Raw genomic sequence first — 21,281 nt, forward strand, 5'->3', positions numbered from 1 at the left:
ACTTATACAGTAAAATTTGGCTACATTTTCGCTGGTCTTACGTTGAAATTGTCTATGGGAGTGTCAATTTTTTTTCGTGATCGGAGTGGATCCATAACAAAAGTTGCTCAATATGACCTATTTTTTTTTTTATATGATAGGACATTATTACATAAAATTGACTAAGTCCCACAGTAAGCTCAATAAGGCTTGTGTTGAGGGTACTTTAGACAACGATATATATAATATATAAATATGTATAAATACTTAAATACATAGAAAACATCCATGACTCAGGAACAAATATCCATGCTCATCACAAGAATAAATGCCCTTACCAGGATTTGAACCCGGGACCATCAGCTTCGTAGGCAGGGTCACTACCCACTAGGCCAAACCGGTCGTCAAATTATTAACAGACAGAAATACATGACTACCTACATATACCAACCATCAAAGAGGAAGTAAATAGCTTCTCAAAGAAATATAAGGAAAGGCTCACAAATCATGAGAACGAACTTGCCAGAGACCTATTAAACGACAACAGTAACATCACAAGACTCAAAAGGTGGCAGATCTTGGAAATAGACCAGAGAGAATAACCCACCCCCTGTTTTCACATAATAAAGGAATGGTGGTTAATGGACCACCACCTGGAAAAAGACATTTTTTAGATACATAGATACAATCTGATTATGGCTAAGAAAGCCGATGGCAGATGAGAGTAAAAAAAAAAAATAAAAAAAAAAATAACAGGTTTAAGTAAATGGTTTTAGTTATTAACACAATGTATATACAAAGTGTAACAAAAATAGTGGGGTTCCATTTGAGGACATATTGGGTATCGTCGGGTACCGGGATAATGAGCGCTTTGTAACTAACGAGTCACAACACATAATACAGATAAATGTCTGCGTGATATCTCACACTAATAGGTACATAATTATTATATATATGTATGTTTATTTATATATATTGAATATGTATATATGTATGGATCAGAGTGTTGGGCCCTAAAAGTGACGGATGAAAAGAGATTGCATGTAGCGGAAATGAGAATGTTAAGATGGATGTGTCGTGTGACAAGAATGGATAGGATAAGGAATGAGTATATAAGAGGAAGTCTGAAAGTTGCACCCATAATAGAAAAAGTAAGAGCGAATCGCCTAGCGTGGTATGGACATGTGATGCAGGGATGAAAGTCACGTGACGAGAAAGGTATTACGAATGAATGTGGAGGGATGGAACGGCAGAGGAAAACCTAGGAAACGGTGGATGGATTGTGTGAGAGATGACACGAAACGAACGCGAGTGAACGATGAGATGACGGGTGACAGAAAGATATGGAAGGAAAAGACATGCTGCGCCGACCCCAAATGAATGGGATAAGGGCAAGCGAATGATGATGTATATAATATATGTAGGTATATTTAAAATATATATTTGTGTAAGTATAGTATCATAGTAGTCTCGACTTGTGTCTATTTCCATATCAACTCTTTACAATCCTGCACCAAACTATTTCTGTTTAGTCCAATAGTTGACTGGTAGAGAATGCCTCAAGGCGTTAAGTCCGCCATTTGTACTTTTTTTGTAAATTTTTGCAATAAAGTTTAAACAAACAAACAGGTAAAAACTAGTATTACTTAAAGTAGGTAACAGGTGTAAGACACCGCCCACACTGGTTTAAAGAACGCTGACACACCGTTACGCAACATAATGACGAAAACGCTACGCGTAGAACACGTCAGTACGCTCCATAGAGAAATATAAGTTAAGAAAGAGTGGTAACACCATACATCAGTTTCCTTACCAAAACGCGAGTATTTTCGTCGACATCTAGCGTCGAGTAGCGGAATTTATCAGTACTGGTAGCTGACAATAGATGCTATATACTACGCTCTAAACAAGTCAATGTATTCGATAAAAAAACCGCATTCTCTAAAATATATATTTCGGCGTTAACCATTTTTATTATATTTCTGATTACCTATGTAATTGGGTATTAGACACATGTTGAATATTATAAAAAAAATTAGTTAAATGGATAGAAAATGAGCCATCCATTATAAAAAAGTGGAATTTAAAAAATTATAATGAGATTATAAAAAAATACAAGGCTCAGAAATCTCAAAAAAAATTTTTTTGTTGTCTTCCAAAAATAGAAAAGAAAATGGTACCATTCGATTCCTTACATTTTATTGAAAAATAAATTGTATGACAACTATACACATAAACGCAATATTTCAGGATCAAAATTTCAATTTCCTTGATCTTCCATACATTTAGGACAGACTTATATGATGTGACGTCACATCACCTTATCATTTTGTTAGAGCGTTTCAATCGTCGAGTGCGAGCGTCAGACTTTAACTCTCATTTCTGATCTTTGTGTTGCTTAAATGCCATGAGTCCTATATAGACATTTGATCCTCAGGAAAATCAAGATCGTTTGACATTATTTACAAAAAACAGTCAAGTAGCCAATTGTCACTCTCACAACAGACGAATCTAATCCAGCCAGCGACGAAATTCACTATCCCTACACCTAAAAAACAAAGTCCCCCGCCGCGTCTGTCTGTGTGTATGTATGTTCGCGATAAACTCAAAAACTACTGAACGGATTTTCATGCGGTTTTCACCAATCAATAGAGTGATTCTTGAGGAAGGTTTCGGTGTATAATTTGTTTTTCGGACCTTATATATAGTTACGAAATATCATTTGATATGTACCAGTCGCTTTTCGGTGAAGGGAAAAATCGTGAGAAAACCGGACTAATCCCAATAAGGCCTAGTTTCTGTGTTGGCAGTCGCTTTCATAAAAATTAGTGCCTACGCCAATTCTTGGAATTAGTTACCAAGCAGACCCCAGGCTCCCATGAGCCGTGGCAAAATGGCGGGACAACGCGAGGAAGATGATGATTAACTATTCTAGGTATCTATGTTATCAGCACCAATCATGGAACATTTAATAGAAGATTTAGAGTATTTTTGATATTTCACCGACACCTGTAATATTTCTACCGCTTTACGCTTTAAAATTTGAATGTCCAATTCGTCCTTTATGTTTTCTATGTATTTAATGAAAGCTACTGCAATTGGTTTCAATATTATTAACCAATTAAAACTGTGATTTTTTGCTCCAGTCAGTTGTTTTACAGCATTTGTCTATACCATTCCATTACTGGTGTCAGTTCCATTATAGGGGTGTTAACTATAGGTACGTCAATTCACGCCTAGCTCCTAAACATCTAATGATAAATATCTCCATGTACCCACACGTTTTTTTTATTAAACTGTCAATCAAGCATACTGTACTATTCGTTAGTACCTATATGTTTGTTCATGTTAAACTCGTATGGATACATAGTACAGTCAGCGTCAAATACTTTGTAGCAACCTAAGTAGCCAAATAGTTCGGTACACCATATATTTAGTATGGTGTACCGAACTATTTGGCCACTTTGACTGCTACAAAGTATTTGACGCTGACTGTACCTATATTTACCCGTTTCTTCTGAGTCCAGTGACTTTTGACACCTGTTAAGCAAATATGAAATTTAAATAGATAATTTAGTTGCACATTTAGCGACATAGCACTCGCGATGTGTCCATAACCGGTATTGGATATATTATATGTCACGCCACGCGAATTTGAATCTTAGGAACATAATGATATGACAGACATTTATTTGTGAAAGTTGGTTATTATCGATCAATACTGGTATCGTAATAATAATAAAAAAAAAAAGTCATCGTGACACTTCGCAGTGGGGTTGGGCGGTCGAAGTATTTTATAGATGGCGCCAGCATAGATTTATAGTTGTTAGATTTGTAGCTGGCCCCCGACGGCTTATCCTTTGTCTATTTTTTAACTAAAACGGCGCGTGCCACTACCTGCAAAAAAAGGGGTCAGTCACATAACAAGGGGCAAGTAACAACTCTGCCAACAAACCACTCTGTGGTTTGGCAGAAGTATATTGTCAATATTGAACTAAACTGTGGAATGAACTGTCGCCTGCGGTATTTCCGGACCGATACGACCTTCAAACCTTCAAGAAAAGAGCGTACTCCCATCTCAAAGGCCGGCAACGCACTTACAACCCCTCTGGTGTTGCAGGTGTCCATGGGCGGCGGTAATCGCTTACCATCAGGTGATCCTTCTTCTTCTTCCTCGCGTTGTCCCGGCATTTTGCCACGGCTCATGGGAGCCTGGGGTCCGCTTGACAACTAATCCCAAGATTTGGCGTAGGCACTAGTTTTTACGAAAGCGACTGCCATCTGACCTTCCAACCCAGAGGGTAAACTAGGCCTTGTTGGGATTAGTCCGGTTTCCTCACGATGTTTTCCTTCACCGAAAAGCGACTGGTAAATATCGAATGATATTTCGTACATAAGTTCCGAAAAACTCATTGGTACGCGCCGGAGTTTGAACCCGCGACCTCCGGATTGCAAGTCGCACGCTCTTACCGCTAGGCCACCAGCGCTTACCATCAGGTGATCCGTCTGCTCGTTTGCCTCCTCTACCATAAAAAAAAAATTATAAGTCATGAAACGTGAATAAACGTTTATTTATTTTTTACTTTAACCGGTTATTTAATTACAACTCCTATAGTTGAAATAAGATTCAAAATGTACAAATGGAAAAATCATTTGCGATTTCTTGTGTGGTCCCTATACGGTTACTGAGTGCCTGCGAGTCGAACGCTACCAATCCAGTCTATAATGTGTCCTCGATATGCGTAACAAAGGTGCGTTATCGGAGGGCGCATCTACACTGGTTTTTTGAGCCTTGGACTAGCCCGTGCTCAGGTGCCAATTAGAATTATACGACCCTTTTTAGGGTTCCGTACCCAAAGGGTCAAACGGGACCCTATTACTGAGACTCCGCTGTCCGTCCGTCTGTCACCAGGCTGTATCTCATGAACCGTGATAGTTAGCCAGTTGAAATTTCTACAGATTATGTATTTCCGTTGCCGCTATAACAACGAATACTAAAAACAGAATAATAAATATTTCTTTCCAATCTCGAGGTTACTAACCAATCACCGAAGTTAAGCAACTTCGGGCGGGGTCAGTACTTGGATGGGTGACCGGTTTTATAGATGGTACGGAACCCTTCCTGTGCGAGTCCGACTCGCACTTGGCCGGTTTTTTTTGCAGGTAGTGCCACGCGCGGTTTTAGTTAACAATAGACAAAAGATTAGCCGCTTCGGGCCAGCTTCAAATCGAACGACTATACCTGTCAACTGGATTGAGAAGTCTCACCCAAAGTACCTCCACCTTACAGAAAACCGCAGCCAAATAACACTTGACCCTACTCATAGTGTTGTGTTCCTGCCGGTGAGTAAGGTTGCCAGAGCTCAACGAGGGGGGTGGGGTTAGGGTCGGCAACGCGCATGTAACTCCTCTGGAGTTGCACGTGTACATAGGCTACGGAGACTGCTTAACATCAGGCAGGCCGTATGCTTAATTGCCACCGACGTAGTATAAAAAAAAGGCAGTAATTTTTCCACTTTTTAATTTATTCTAAGCTTAGTAGCATCGTTCGCAGCCGTTTCTGCTTGTTAAACATTTATAAAATAATAATAAATCGATATTAATATTTCCCAATAATTTCCCGAGCATGAGTACACAACATCCTTATTTACTAGCATGTCTATTGACAATTCTCGCGCCAACACGTGACTAGTTATTAACATCAACATCATAATTCATCATCAATACCGTACACGGCAGATATAAGCGGATATAAAATTGAAGAAATTTGAACCTTATGTAATTCCATTTTAAGTTCAAATTGCTTCAATTTTATATCAACTTCTTCCCGCCGTGTACCGAACAGATCTAATATCTTTGCAATATATTTGACTAGTAAGTAGTTAACAGGACGATGCTACGCAAAACATCACGTTTTCGTAAACAAACACTTACATCTAAAACTTAAGTCCACTTAAAAAGTCGAAAAACTACGAACATAATAGCAATCTTAACTGATTTTAAACCTTATTGTCTTCGCGATAAAGTTCACAAATAGTTCAAAAATATGGATGGTGGTATGCAATAAGTGTTCAGTAAACATTTCATTGGTCGACAATTTATTTATTTAGATTAGCCAATATTTGATTCGGTCAAAGTATTGATGACGTCTTTAAAAAAAATCGGATATGAGTATGTTTGATATTACATAATATTAAGCTTCTTTTTATCTGATGTCATGTTTTTATATTCCAAGTACTTAATATATGACAGTTCGATTAGTCAATTAGCAATGAGTAAGATTTATTTATTTTGTAACAATTATGTACGTACGAAAGTTCAGATCAGTTGCACAGATTTGAGAAATAAAACTCTTATTTTTATATCTGGGATTATTTTATTGAAATAATTCGTTCAACAAGAGTTACAAGAGAAAAAAGTTAGTTTTTGCGTATCGTAATATAAAAAAAAAAACCTATTATACAATTATAAGGGGAATTATTATCGTCTAGAATTATAGAAGTTAATCCTTGGAGTAATAGTTGTTAAACCTAGTCAATTTAATTAAATGTTTAAGTCATAATATGATTGTAAAATCCTATTATACGCATAAATGCTATGAAATGATATATATTATTACCAAGGCTCAGAAAAACTTAATTTAGGACCCATTTATGAGTCGGAAATGTTCATTCACAGCCTATTACGCTCGTCATAGGGGTATATTTCTGTGGCCCTAGTGAAAAAGGGTACAAGTCTCTGGCAGCGCAGGTGTAAAGGGGTGTAAGTTTCATGTAACACTTATGCCCTTATACACCTAAACTGCCAGAGACTTGTACCCTTTTTCACTAGGGCCACAGATTTAATCGTTGACATTGGTATAAATAAGTGTCTACGGAACAGGATTATATTTTCAAAATGACGGCCGTTTTTCCGAGCCTTGATTACATATGATGAGCGTTAGTTTACATAGAGTTTACCAGTCTTTATAATTTACGCGTCTCTGAAGGCAGTTGGCCTATGTAATATGGTCGGGTTATTTGTTTGGCAACAAAAAACGTCTACATCACTTGGGACTTTTTAGAAGTAGGCAGAAACGAAAAGACGATCCTGTTCTGTCAGTTCCCCCATCACTCATGCCCAATCCATTATTATTATTATTTTATTATTTAAGCCTTTTATTTCCAATAGAAAAAAAAATACATACATGCACGAATAAATTTTAAAATCATTTAAAAGTATTTACGTTTTTCCTTAATTCTCTTAATCTAATTAAATTATATTATTTTGTAATTATTGTTTTTTTTTTTCATATAAATAATATTGAATATTGCGAAATAATAATTTATAACAATTTAAGTTCTATTGGATGTCCATTTATGGACATAGGCCTCCTCCATACTATGCCATATTTCCCGATCGGTGGCGGCACGGGCCCAATCCATACTAAATACTATCCCCATTATTCATAAACGCGTACTAAAATTACGATGCCGCTAATCATCGTTTGTCCCTTTCCGACGTATTGGTATGATGGAAAGGGACAAACGATGATTAGCGGCATCGTAACTTTAGTACACGTTTATGAATAAGGGGGTATAAAGGTGCGACCAGACCGCAGCTTAAAAACGGTCATGATACGGAATCGCAGTGACGCGTCGTATGCGTACCGTTTTTGCCGCATGCTCCCCACACCGCTGCTTAAAATACGCTGACGCACCGTAAATTTATCTGCGTAAAAATCGCAAAAAATATTACACGGAGATCTTATGGCAGACACCACACCGGTGACGTAAAAGACGCAACTGTTTTGCGAACAAAAAAGATTCGCGTGAAGCACGTCACTGCGATTCCGTACCGTCACCGTTTTTTAAGCAGCGGTGTGGGGAGCATGCGTCAAAAACGGTACGCATACGACGCGTCACTGCGATTCCGTATCGTGACCGTTTTTTGAGCTGCGGTCTGGTCGCACCTTAAGTCTATAATCATGCCTTAAACTCACGAGAAAGACGTGTGTGTGAGTAATTTGTTTGCTAAAATCCAATAGAAATTGACCACTAGAACTGCGCCGAGCAAGGATAAAGTAAAGTGATGCTATTGGTTCTTAACAAACATGATATGAAAAAACCCTGTCATGTTTTCGAAGAAGCAAGTATTACTTTATGCACACTTTTTACAATGACTCTTTCAGAGCCCCTAGTGTAAATTTATTCGATAGCGACACGTGACATACGCGTTTGCGTTAAGTCTTATTTTGTATGGGATTTAGAAACAGCGCGCCAAGCGGGGCGTTTTGGAAACTCAAAATCCCATACAAAATGAGACTTACCGCAAACGCGTACGTCACGTTTCGCTATCGAATAAATTTACAGTAGGGGCACATAGCATGAAAAATGAGAAGTATTTTTACGAAAAGTAATTTGATGATATACTTACCATAACAGAAATATACCAACGTTTTTTTTTGTAATATCGACTTTATAATTATAACAGTAAGGTAGACAATCACATGTATAAAGACCATCTGTCAAAGATTGTATACTGTTCATCGTAATGTTTTCTTCATTAAGTTGACCTTAGGTTAATGTATTTAATTCTGTCAACTCCTTACTTTATAACGACTGATGGTTGTTTTTTTCCACGTCAATACAAAATATATTAAATTAAATATGCCTTAAGAATTGAAGAAGAATTGAAGTTTATGTATTTATATATCTTTTTTATCTATATTTGTATATGATATATTGTTTTGTTTTGTGTTTATTCTGTGCTAGACTTCTTTTATTGCATCTGGTACACTTTCTGACATGACATTTTTTTTTTTTAATTCCGCTACCTAGCTTGTCTGGAAGAGATCGCTTTTTAGCGATAAGACCGCCTGTTGTTTACCTCTTCTTTATGTGTTGTATTATTTGTACTGTTTCTGTATTGAGGTGTGCAATAAAGAGTATTTGTATTGTATTGTAAGAACCATTATACGCTAGTAGATCCGAACGGTATACTAAGGTGATATAAATATGCCTACGAAATACTTTAAAAATCCAAAATTCTAAGTCACATTATTCTCGCGGAACATACGACACAAGAATACATACATAATAGTATTTTATGCAACAGTTGTATAAGAAGGGTCAAAAAAGGCGAGTGGCGTGAGTTACAATGTGAGCCGGAGCCGAAGGCGTAGGCGAACATTGTAAAGGAATACGCCAGACCTACTTATACAACGTTGCATACAATATTTTTCCTACGAGTCAACAAAAATAAATCTTAATTTAGGTAAACAAATTACAGCAAAAGTATATAGCCAAGACGCGCGAGCATACCTTGTTACGCGCCCGGCCCGCCCCGGGCCGCGGCCGGCCGGTCCGCGACACCTCCTCGTAACTCATGAGGCCCTGGTACTTGCTACTTGCTAAATTAATTTTTTGGACAGTTTTTTCTCAATTTTGGCCACCGTAGCCTACGGAGACTAACAAGCAACGCTAAGCGGTCTTCGTAGTCTATGGGTGTTGCTATATTACGGGTGTCACATGCGTGTTTCTGACTTATGAAGTAATTATTTTTACTATGCAACCAAATGAATATTTTGTAAGTTGGCATCAATGCACTTAGTTTAAAACCGTATTCGTTTTGGTTTTGTTAGGTTGGTAGCCATTAATTGCAGTAACGTTATAGCGTATAAAAGCACAAGAGCTTTTATGAGGAATAGACAATATAGACTTTTCTTGAAACCTTTTATGTATGTTCTTATATTCGTGTTAATGAATGCATAAATGACAGATAACAGTAGAGGAGTAGGAAAATAGGTATAAAGAGGTTCACCTAGACTTGTTATTAATTGTCAGGATTGCGGAGGGACTTGGTGAGAGTTTTAGAAACTTGAACTTATAAAAATTAAGCTGGACAGAGGAAAGGGAAGGTAATATTGTAACTACAGGACATGGTGGCAAGATTGGCGAATTAAGGGCCTAATGGCCAACGAAAGGTTTTAGAATACAAGATTTGAGCGCTTTAATATTTTTATTTCTTGATGAATTACCGTCCAGAAAATGTCATCAGGATTTTTAGGGTAATGTCCGAGCTTTTGTCAGGATATTATTTTTGCATATGACACTCCCAGGTTCTCCTCCCTTATTTAACAACTGTTTTCTTGTTCCAGCCATGATTTCGGACGCCGAGCTCCACGAGCCCAAACAGGGCGGCGACATCACGTTCATGGACATGATCGACGAGGCCGAGGCCCGCGGCGAGTCCCAAATACAGAAGTTTCTGTCTGGATCCACAATACTTCTCACTGGAGGGACCGGATTCTTGGGGAAACTGTTGGTGGAGAAGTTACTAAGGTAAGTCAACAGACATAGCTGGGGAGGCCTGTCTGTGGCGAGACCCAGATACAGAAGTTCGTGTCTAAATCCACAATGCTTGTAACCGGAGAGACGGGGTTCTTGGGGAAAATTCTGGTGGAGAAATTACTAAACTGCTTGACGAATGACAAAATCCGAAGCTAGTCCGATACAGATCTTAGGTACTGTGGTGTTGTGGGGGCCTCAAATTTAGTTCAAAAACTCAAGTTTATACCAAAACTAGATTTTAGCCTTGGCGTTGGTAATACTCTTTGCGTTAGGTTCAATTAAATAATCAGTACTTACAGAAATCTCATTATGGAAATTTAGCCACCACTTTATTCAATTGTACTTAGGTACTCTAGATGATTACTCTACGAGATGTCGGGAATCGTGGGTGTATTATGTTAGAGAGAATACATCGATCCTTGAATCGTGGATGATGAAAGCATTCAATAAAAGTCAATATCCAACTCATAGTATTCACTGGACGAGACTGATTACGAATCATATCACTCGTTACATTACGCAAAGGAAAACAGTAAGTTAGATCCGAGCACCGCCACCGATGTCTGCTTCTCCCGTCGGTTCTCGTCTGGAGATAAATTGACAGCATATCTTCAATTGTTCTTGATGTTATCTTTCTTCTGCCTTGACCGCGCATTCTATGACGCCTTGGTAGCACTGCTTAAGGTACTGTTAGGCAGTGTCTTACATGAGCGAATAACTCGCGAATGCGAAGCGGCGCGGCGCAGCGCGGGTAAATTCAATCCTTTGATACCTATGGAAGTGTCCTACGTGGGCGATCTAATCATAATCATAATCATTCTTTATTGCAACCATGGTACAGTATATAGATGTTATACATGATATACAATGTCTCACATGGACCCTGCAAGGGCACAGCATATAATATCTTATTATTCATAACTCATAACATATTATCATATTATTAGCAACATTATCAACTTATTTAAGAAAGTCATGAAGCAATTCTGTCGCGTCAAGTGTCGCGTCGCGTTCTCGAGTTATTGCTCACGTAAGCCGCTGCGTTACACATGCTAGTTACTAGCATGAAAGCATGCTACTATTAAGCAAATGCTACGTACTAGCATGTGTGTTTAGGACGTGCTTCTTTTAAGTATGCTTTTTAGTGGAATAGCAAATGTAAACAGTTCATAAGCATGCTCAATAAGCACGCTTATTAGCATGTTATTGCAGAGCATATATTGTAACAGTATCTGTACGATACATACCACCTTTTAACAAAAATGTGCAGCCATTTAAATTCAAGTGATTGTAGTGAAAGCAGACAGCGTAGCCTAGACCCACCGACATAGATCTAATTCACACTCTAAAAGGACCTATCTTCATTCCCATCCACGGCGCTTAATCCCTTTCAATATCCATTGACGTAATCCTCAATTCGAACTATAAGTCGTAAGTCCGTCGACGTAGAAGACGCACTGTGGAGCGACTGCATAACTTCTGTTTTTTGATTTAAAAAAATATGGTGTTGACAATAAATCGTTAAATTTGGAAGGAATAGGGTATTTGACTAATAGTCAAATCAGTTGCTTTTTTCGAACTGTCAAAACGGTTTTGCTACCATGGAATTTATATGGAACACTGGTGACACTGGCATGTGACGTCACAATCAAATCACCTACTCTATTAGTTTTATACGAGTTTTAAAATAGAAATTGTGTCTAAAAATAACTGCTGTCTACGTTTCTCTATTAATCTGCTGGTGCTCTATTTCATGCATTAAGTATGTATAATAATTTATTTTAAATACAGTCAAATACCCTATAGTTCTGAAGATTCCCAAGATCCTTACTAAATTTCATAGATGTTTGTTAAGATAGTAAGTAATCGTTGAAAATTCTCATGTCAAACCACAAGTATGGCGTCTACGGAAGGTGGAGATAAGGAATGGAATGTCCTTATACCAAAAAGTGTCATCAAAAAACCTTAAATAGGTGGCGCTACAATACCTAGCTAGAATACTTGAAAAAAAAATCAAATCATAGACAGCTCACTTCACTCCGTCAATAACGCCTAGGTCCTTAGCTACTCTAGCGCTACTCTGGAGAGATTTGGAACTATTATTTATAGCTGACCACTGGAAACTTTTGCATAAGTTCTGCCTATGGAGATTGCATTCCTTAACTCTACCTTCCATAATAGCGTCGTTCCACGGTGAGGCGCTTACGTCATTTTGGAACAATGTCCTAAATATGCTCAGCGACCGTGGCATGTATGCGTGCGTCCCATCACAAGTAGATTAGTTAATTAATCCGTATGTTATACAATCCTGTTAGCCTTTAAGGCTAGAATTCCGAGCTGAATTTTAATGGTGACTGATCGTTTTTTAATCTGTTGAAAAAAAGAAAAAAGTTTTGGAAAAAAGTGAACGCAGCACAAGGAACATTAAAATTACAAAAAAAATACTTTGAACTACTTTTTATTATTATTACGAGCTTATTTTATTTAACTTGTCCTGTTAGTATGTATGTTAGTGTGGGTCAAATTTTAGAAGCTAAATTTGACCTACATGCCGATTTCCGATTGAGCTAAAATTTTGCATACATATGTGAATCGGATGGCAATGCAATCAAAATTACATTAAATTAAATAATCATTTATTTCGGCATTTCAATTTCCATATTGTATTAGTAGCTTATTACTATTATACTTAACCTATGAAATCAATACCAATATTATGATGACATGGAGCTGATCTGATGATGGAGACAGGAGGCGGCCATGGGAACTCTGTGATAAACAACGCAAACGAATTGTCTTTGGGATTGTTAGAATTTTCTCGATGAGTATTAGTTGCATGTGGAAAGAATAGTACGATCAGCGATAAAAGTTATTCGTATTAAGACACGAGCAAATCTCGTCCTTATGGCAAGCGACAAAGTGGGACGTTTTGCCGGCCGCAGTCACAATGAAACGGTGTATTCCCATCTGTGCCCGCCCGACATGACCACTGCCATAAAAGAGGCAGGCACAGATGGGAATGATTTGTATGTAGCGCCTATTCTAATCTATGCCCGGTGGGGACAGATGGGAATACACCCAATGTAACGGCTTCCTAGCCTATATAGTCGGTGCCTATGAAGCAGCAGGTCCCGGGTTCGTAGCCCGGTCAAGGTATTTATTTGTGTATTTATCACGAAAATTTGGCTTGTGATGAGGGCACTATAGTTAAAAAAATACATCGAATTTAAATGTTTATTATATTAATTTTTTTTTAAAGTTGGAGCTAATATAAACTAATTACAGGCATATACCTCATGTCATATAAGGGGTCATCCATTAATTACATCACACGTTTAGAGGGAGGGAGGGGGTCAAGAAAATGTGACACGTTGTGACAAGGGGGAGGGGGGAGTTACAAACTTTGTGACAACACTTTAATTTAAGCAGCAGTAACCGAAGATTTATTCAAAGATTTTTATTCGCTGCACAGTAAAATAAGAAGTTATTGGAACGATATTGTTTTTATTCGTTTAAATTTTCTTTCCTAATCAGTTTTCGGTTATGAAGTTACTAATATTTCTTTAATAAAAAATATTTTGATTAAATATTAATTCTATTTGCCGATTTCGTTGAAAACAAAATTGCCTAAAATGTGACGTCACACTAAGGAGGGGGGGAGGGGTCAAAAAACCTAGAAAATCGTGTGATGTAATTAATGGATGACCCCTAATGTAAAGCTTCATTACAATCCAACACGTAGATTCAAAATGAGAACGAAACTCCGTTTGTATGGGAAGATGAAATTCGGCCAAGCTGGCTGCCGACCCTGTTTTTATTCCTTCATAAGTATAGATGGCGTTAATTCAATCAGCAGAAGAATTCAAATTTATATTAATGTGGTGTCATCTCACGTGTACCGTACCACAAAACACGTTAATATAAGCGTGGCCAAAATTAGCACCTATGGCCTGCTCAATAACAATTTATTGCTGGAGGCACAGACAAACACAACATAATAGTTATTTGTGCAACAAGAGAGTAAAGTTGTTTTTTCTTGTGAGCGAGGGACTCAAAAGCACGGGATGTAAAATAACTTTGCTCTCGTGTGACACATACAACTTTTCACCTCAGTAGTGAGAACAAAATTCAACATCAAGTAAAGTTAACCACATTTATTTACATTAATGAATGAAAAGCATCATCATTATGATGAAAGCTTCTAGAAATATTCCTGTATTCATGGCCTGGAGTGACGAAAGTAGGCTTGTTCGAGCTGCTGAGGTGAAATAGTTATTTGTTTTACTAGAGGGCAAAGTTGTTGTTTAACCGCTCGTGCTAATATTGATACCCGAGCAAGCGAAAGATTTCGTAATTGAACCACGAGCGGAGCGAGTGGTTCGAGAAGTGGAATCTTGAGCGTTGCGAGGGTTTCAAGGCACGAGGGTTTTTTTTTAACTATGAAATACAAAAAAAAATCAAACCTAATCAAATTCAACTGAATGTAATAAAAAATGTATCATTCAAAATCATGATTTAAAAGTCAATGCTACCAGCTAACATAAGGAAACAACTCAAAATTTGCATCTGATTACTTTGCCCCACATGTGGATAAAATACAACTTTCTCATTAGTTTTTGTACAAGCAAGAGGGCCTTTACCAGTTGGTGTGGTGAAAATACATTTGAGTTGTTTCCTTATGTTGGCTGGTAGAATTAACTTTTAAATGATGATTTGGAATGATTTTTTTTTTATTACGTTCATTTGTATTTAATTTAATTAGCTTTTTTGGTATTTCATAGTACCTAAGTAGTTTCCTCACGTAGGTGTGGTGAAAAATTTTGTGTTTCACTCAGAGGCAAAGTTTGTTTAACCCTTGTGCCTTGAAACCCTCGCAACGCTCAAGGTTCCACTTCTCAATATTGGCACGAGCAGTTAAACAACAACTTTGGCCCTTTGTAAAACAAATGACTATTATATATGTGTGAAAAGTAGCAACTTCTATTTACCTATCTAAAAATAGATATCTACATATTCCTGTAGTTTTCTCAAGTGCTATTTTATTAGGATGGTTTATAACTTCCCAACATAGTAACTTAATGGAAAAATATACATTGTTTTTAAGTAATATTTTACCTTTAACGTTTTATGGCTGTTTACCTTTGCACCTGTCCGGTAGTCCGTGATTTAAAGGTATTTAATATACGAGTATTAACGACATTTACGTAAGTAGATTCATGAAGAAATTAAAAACTGAAAATTTTAACTTTTGCCTGAAAAGATCCAGAGTCTTTAGTTGTTTGAATATTACAAGCTTTTATTTACTTTCACCTAAATATCATTTTTGAAGACCTATCCCTAGATACCCCACACGTATGAGTCTGATGAAAAAAATAATAATAATTTTATGACGTATTAAAAAAAAAACTACTTACTAGATCTCGTTCAAACCAATTTTCGGTGTAAGTTTGCATGGTAATGTATATCATATATTTTTTTAGATTTTTCATTCTGTTATTTTAGAAGTTACAGGGGGGGGGGACACATTTTACCACTTTGGAAGTGTCTCTCGCGCAAACTATTCAGTTTAGAAAAAAATGATTTTAGAAACCTAAATATCATTTTTGAAGACCTATCCATAGGTACCCCACACGTATGGGGAACCCCCAAAATTTATTGTTTTTTTTTTCTATTTTTGTGTGAAAATCTTAATGCGGTGGTATCTACTGACCAAGTTTGAACAGTATAGCTCTTATAGTTTCGGAAAAAAGTGGCTGTGACATAAACGGATAGACAGACGGACATGACCAATCTAGAAGGGATCCGTTTTTTGCCATTTGGCTACGGAACCCTAAAAAGTATCTGTTTAATATTCGTAGGTAACCTTCTTGTTAAAAGTCGTTTGCGATGAATGCAAGTAACGGATAATGGACGTTGTAATCAATCCCGTTAGTTCTATTGATGCTAAGTTGAACTCGAATGCCATTTAGGCGATTCACACATTGAATGCGCTTGTCAATGTGTGCGAAGTGTCTGGGGAAAAACGCGATGGTCGCTTGTAGTGACAAAAATAAGAACTATCGTGGCCCATAATTAGCCCTCAACACAAGCCTTATTAAGCTTACTGTGGGACTTAGTCAATTTGTGCAATAATGTCCTATAATATTTATTTATTTATAATTTACTAGTTTTTGACATCTGGTAACCGACGCATATATGCGTTCACCGTCATACAAGTTTGTTCCTAGGCCATGCCCTCTGGCAGTACAGAATGCGTTAACTGTCAAATGACTAATATGACCTATAATAACACCGGGCTACACAGCAAATATAAAAGCTATGGTCATTGGGTGAATCATGAAGCTATCAGATATATTGGAGCTGCCGAGGTGCTCATATATTTCTGAACAAGCACTTTAAGGCCTTAGGCTTTGTTAAGATAGGTATTCAAACACCTGTGGTGGAAGTATGGTTCCATTTTTGTCACTTGTCACTATGTCCGTCACTTTCGCGCTTATATAGGTACTTTATGGACTGTGGAATTAAGAGGAGTGACATCTCTTATGGTAGAACTGTTGCAAAAGTGTCCAGCTGTCAGCTATAAATAATAGTTCCAAATCTCACCAGAGTAGCGCTAGAGTAGCTAAGAACCTAGGCGTTATTGACGGAGTGAAGTGCGCTGTCTATGATTTGATTTTTTTGTTCAAGTATTCTTGGTATTGTAGCGCCACCTATTTAAGGTTTTTTGATGACACTTTTTGGTACATGGAGATTTCTTTCCTTACCTCCACCTTCCATAATATACTTGTTAGAACGTGACAGGCATGGTGACAAATGATAAAGAGCCGACCATCGTAGCCCTACAGAGCTATACAAACACTCAAGCATGCTCCGTTATATCTGATGCAATGACATATGTAAGCTATCTACATATACAGGTGATCAATCCAAAACGGTCAGTATGGAGAAGTCAGAAACTATGAGAGATAGCCACATCTGTTCTTAGGAAACGTGGCTTCGATTTTAAATTTAATAATAATGACATTCAATCTTTTTTTTAATCTCTCATACATAACCGGGAATCGAACCTGGTCAATCATTATGTAATCGCGTGTAAATAGTATTTGTTTGCATAATTGATCCTGAAAGTATAAGTAAATATAAAAAATTATTGAATGTCATTATTATTAAATTTAAAATCGAAGCCATGTTTCCTAAGAACAGATGTGGCTATCTCTCCTAGTTTCTGACTTCTCCATACTGACCGTTTTGGATTGATCAAGGTATAGCTTGACACTTGACATGGATTAAACATAGTAACACTATTTGAATACTTTCTAAATAACTGCTGCTTGTGAATAATTGTTTGTAGGTGTCTTAGTGACTGTCTCCTGTAACATTAAATGTCGCCTGTCATTAATGCGTACATTTACCTATTTATAAACGTCATAGTTAATTTTTTGAGTGTACAATCCACTCTAATAACTAACAATTCGTTAACGAGTTAACCGTTGCTATTAGTACTAATGGACAAATACATGGGCATACAAGGCATATTACTGATCAGTAAAACAAATATGTATGTCTGGGATATAAAACTATAGTTTATAGTCATGTATGACGACCGGTTTGGCCTAGTGGTAGTGACCCTGCCTACGAAGCTGATGGGCCCGGGTTCAAATCCTGGTAAGGGCATTTATTCGTGTGATGAGCATGGATATTTGTTCCTGAGTCATGGGTGTTTTCTATGTATTTAAGTATTTATAAATATTTATATATTATATATATATCTTTGTCTAAGTACCCTCAACACAAGCCTTATTGAGCTTACTGTGGGACTTAGTCAATTTGTGTAATAATGTCCTATAATATTTATTTATTATTATTATGTATAATCGGTTAACCTTTTGAACGCCAAGAACCCCTAAAGGTGTCGTGTGCTGTCGTGCCCACAGCACCAGGGGCAACTACAGGTGTTATGGCGGATGCTGTCAAAGCAACCTTTTCACTTTCGAGTAAGGTTAGGTTATTAGCTCCCTTGCGCCCGGGAGCTTGGCGTGATGTTTGTGTTTATGCCATAAACCCTACATTTTTGCGAACAGAGGGTATATCGCGATCTACGTCGTTCGTTCCTTCGTCTATTTGCCTCTCTATCGCTCCAGTTTGACAACAATATTTAGATTTATATATTCGACTATCAGAATCAAACGAAAGAACAAAATCATCACACAATTTGGTCTCCATTCCGGCCTTCGTACGCTTGGACTATAATTTAAGCATGCAGTGCACGTAGCGATAGCCTTACGAATGTTTGCTGCCCGCTGGCCGGTGTAAATAATCGGTTTGTTTTGTTTAGAGCCATTGAGAGCATAGACGAATTTATACAGCGTGTATTTTTGATATTAACACATAATCAAAGGGCAGTTAGTTTAGGCTGTAATGAGCACACTTTCATAGGTTTTATAAAAAAATGACGACTTTTATTTTTTCATAGAAAATAATTCAGCAAGCAATGTATCACTACTTTGTTTTAACTCAAAACGTCTCATTAATGACGCGGCGGCGTCACAACTGTCAAAAGTGATCATGATATACGACATACATTGCCGCTCGAAAAAATTTCAAAAATTAATTGTGCTCTGGTAGTGAAGACTAAACTAAAAAAATCTTTCAGAATTGTTTTATAGCACTAAAACCTACGTCTAGTTTAACTTTGAGGTTATATCAAAACTACACACTGTATACAGCAGAAACTGCTTTAGGCTGTGCTGTCCGCTGAGGCGGAGTTGAGGGGAGAGAAGACATGCGGGATCCAACCAATACCATGGTTGTAAATCAACGGAGCCGAGAAGAGAAATACTTCATCATCTTCCTCGCCGTCGCTTGGCAACTAATCCCGAGAATTGGGTACTTGATACATGTTGAATATTATAACAAAATTTAGGTAAATGGATAGAAAATGAGCAATCCATAATAAGAAAGTGGAATTCAAAAAATTATATTACTATTATAAAAAATACAAGGCATAATATTATTTTTTTGTGTTTAAAAATAGATAAAAAAAATGGTACCGTACGATTCCATACATTTTATTGAAAAATAAATTGTATGACAACTATACACATAAACGCAATATTTCAGAGTCAAAATGGCAATTTCCTTGATCTTCCATACATTTAGGACAGACTTATATGATGTGACGTCACATCACATTATCATTTTGTTAGAGGCGTTTCAATCGTCGAGTGCGGGCGTCCGACTTTAACTCTCATTTCTGGCCTTTGTGTTGCTTAAATGCCATGAGTCCCATATAAACATTTGATCCTCAGGAAAATCAATATCGTTTGACATTATTTACAAAAAACCTCTGGTAAACTAGGCCTTGTTGAGATTAGTCCGGTTTCCTCACGATATTTTCCTTCATCGAAAAGCGACTGGTAAATATCAAATGAGTTCCGCAAAAAGTCATTGGTACTCGTACGAGCCGGGGTTTGATCCGACGACCTCCAGATTGAAAGTCGCACGCTCTTGTCGCCAGGCCACGTAAATACGTTTACGTATAAATTATACATACAATTAAAAATTAATTTCGTTGTAAATTTTAAAATAGTAGAGATTATGATCTTGAAGAAACCCAAATTGCGTTTTAAGCATGTTAATCATGTTATACTCGTATAGTAAGTACTGGCGTTGTGATATGTTGATATTAATTGGATTATTTTTATTTTCAGAACATGTCCAGATATAAAGAAGATCTATCTTCTGGCGCGACCTAAGAAGAACAAAGAAATACAGAAAAGACTACAGGAACAGTTTGAAGACCCGGTAAGAGATTCATATCAAATTTAAGCTTTAAAAAAAACTTCCTCCCGCGGACGCTTCGGCTGTGGAATGAGCTCCCTGCCGGTTTTCCCGAGGGGCTACAGTATGGGGTTCTTCAAAAAAGGAGTTTACAGATTTTTAAAGGGTCGGCAACGCGCATGTAACACCTCTGGTGTTGCGGGCGTCCATTGTCTACGGTGACTGCTTACCATCAGGCGGGCCGTAGGCTTGTTTGCCACCGACGTGGTACACAAGAAAAAATTGTCGTCATTTGTCTTAGATTCAACTGGGCTGGAGCGTCATTCGAACAAAAATGTATCTCATTTTGTTATCATCATCATCTTTGCTCGTAAGTGAGCGAGATGTATTGCGGATGTTATAAAAATGAGATCAAATCGAGATTATTTCTAACCCCCGACGCAAATAGCGGAGTGGAATATGTTTAACGGCAATGCCTGTCTGTCTGCCTGTGGTGTTGTAGCTCTCCAACGGATAGACCAATTTCGATGCGGTTTTTACGTGAAAACGTTTCCTTGCGGCGATCTGAGCTTGATACATCAGTCGTTTGGAAAGTATCAGGTCTTTTAAAAAAGGATATAAAGTATTTATGCATCAATATTTTTTTTTGCATGTAGGGTAGGGGAGTTTTTTAATGTTTACTTTAATAGTTATTGAACGGCGGTCTGTCTGGCGTACTGGGTAGTGACCTAGTGACCCTGCCTATGAAGCCGATGTTCCCGGGTTCAATTCCTGGTAAGGGCATTTATTTGTGTGACTACGCATATTTGTTCCTCAGTCATGGGTGTTTTCTACGTATTTAAGTATTTATACATATTTATACATTATATATATCGTTGTCTAAGTACCCACAACACAAGCCTTATTGAGCTTACTGTGGGATTTAGTCAATTGTGTAATAATGTCCTATAATATTTATTTATTATTTATTGATAACTCGAATGTCTCTCAAGGAAAAATGAACGCGCAATGCGTACAAAAAGATTGTGCTGCGATGCACTCAAATGCAGAATGCGTAATCTTTTTGCATTAAAATGCATCTAAACCAATATTTTGTATTTACACTGATCTGTAGTGCAATCTTTTGGCAAGCATTTTATCTAAGCCGCCAAGCAATCGAAAGGCGGTTTCATACCTAGCATTTATTCGGTA

The 21,281-nt window shown here is 37.4% G+C and overlaps 1 protein-coding gene across 1 annotated transcript in view; it reads left to right on the forward strand.

Annotated features, from left to right (window-relative positions):
- Nucleotides 1-21,281, forward strand: part of LOC133532970 (fatty acyl-CoA reductase wat-like) — a 42,195-nt gene that overhangs the window by 8,510 nt on the left and 12,404 nt on the right. Inside the window, exons 2-3 of the mRNA XM_061871862.1 lie at nucleotides 10,118-10,301; nucleotides 20,021-20,114. Of these exons, the coding sequence (XP_061727846.1) occupies nucleotides 10,120-10,301; nucleotides 20,021-20,114 (276 nt within the window). The 5' untranslated portion in view covers nucleotides 10,118-10,119. The remainder of the gene's footprint in view (nucleotides 1-10,117; nucleotides 10,302-20,020; nucleotides 20,115-21,281) is intronic.

Source organism: Cydia pomonella, chromosome 28, assembly GCF_033807575.1.
Source record: "Cydia pomonella isolate Wapato2018A chromosome 28, ilCydPomo1, whole genome shotgun sequence".
In the NCBI taxonomy this organism is placed as follows: Eukaryota; Metazoa; Arthropoda; class Insecta; order Lepidoptera; family Tortricidae; genus Cydia; species Cydia pomonella.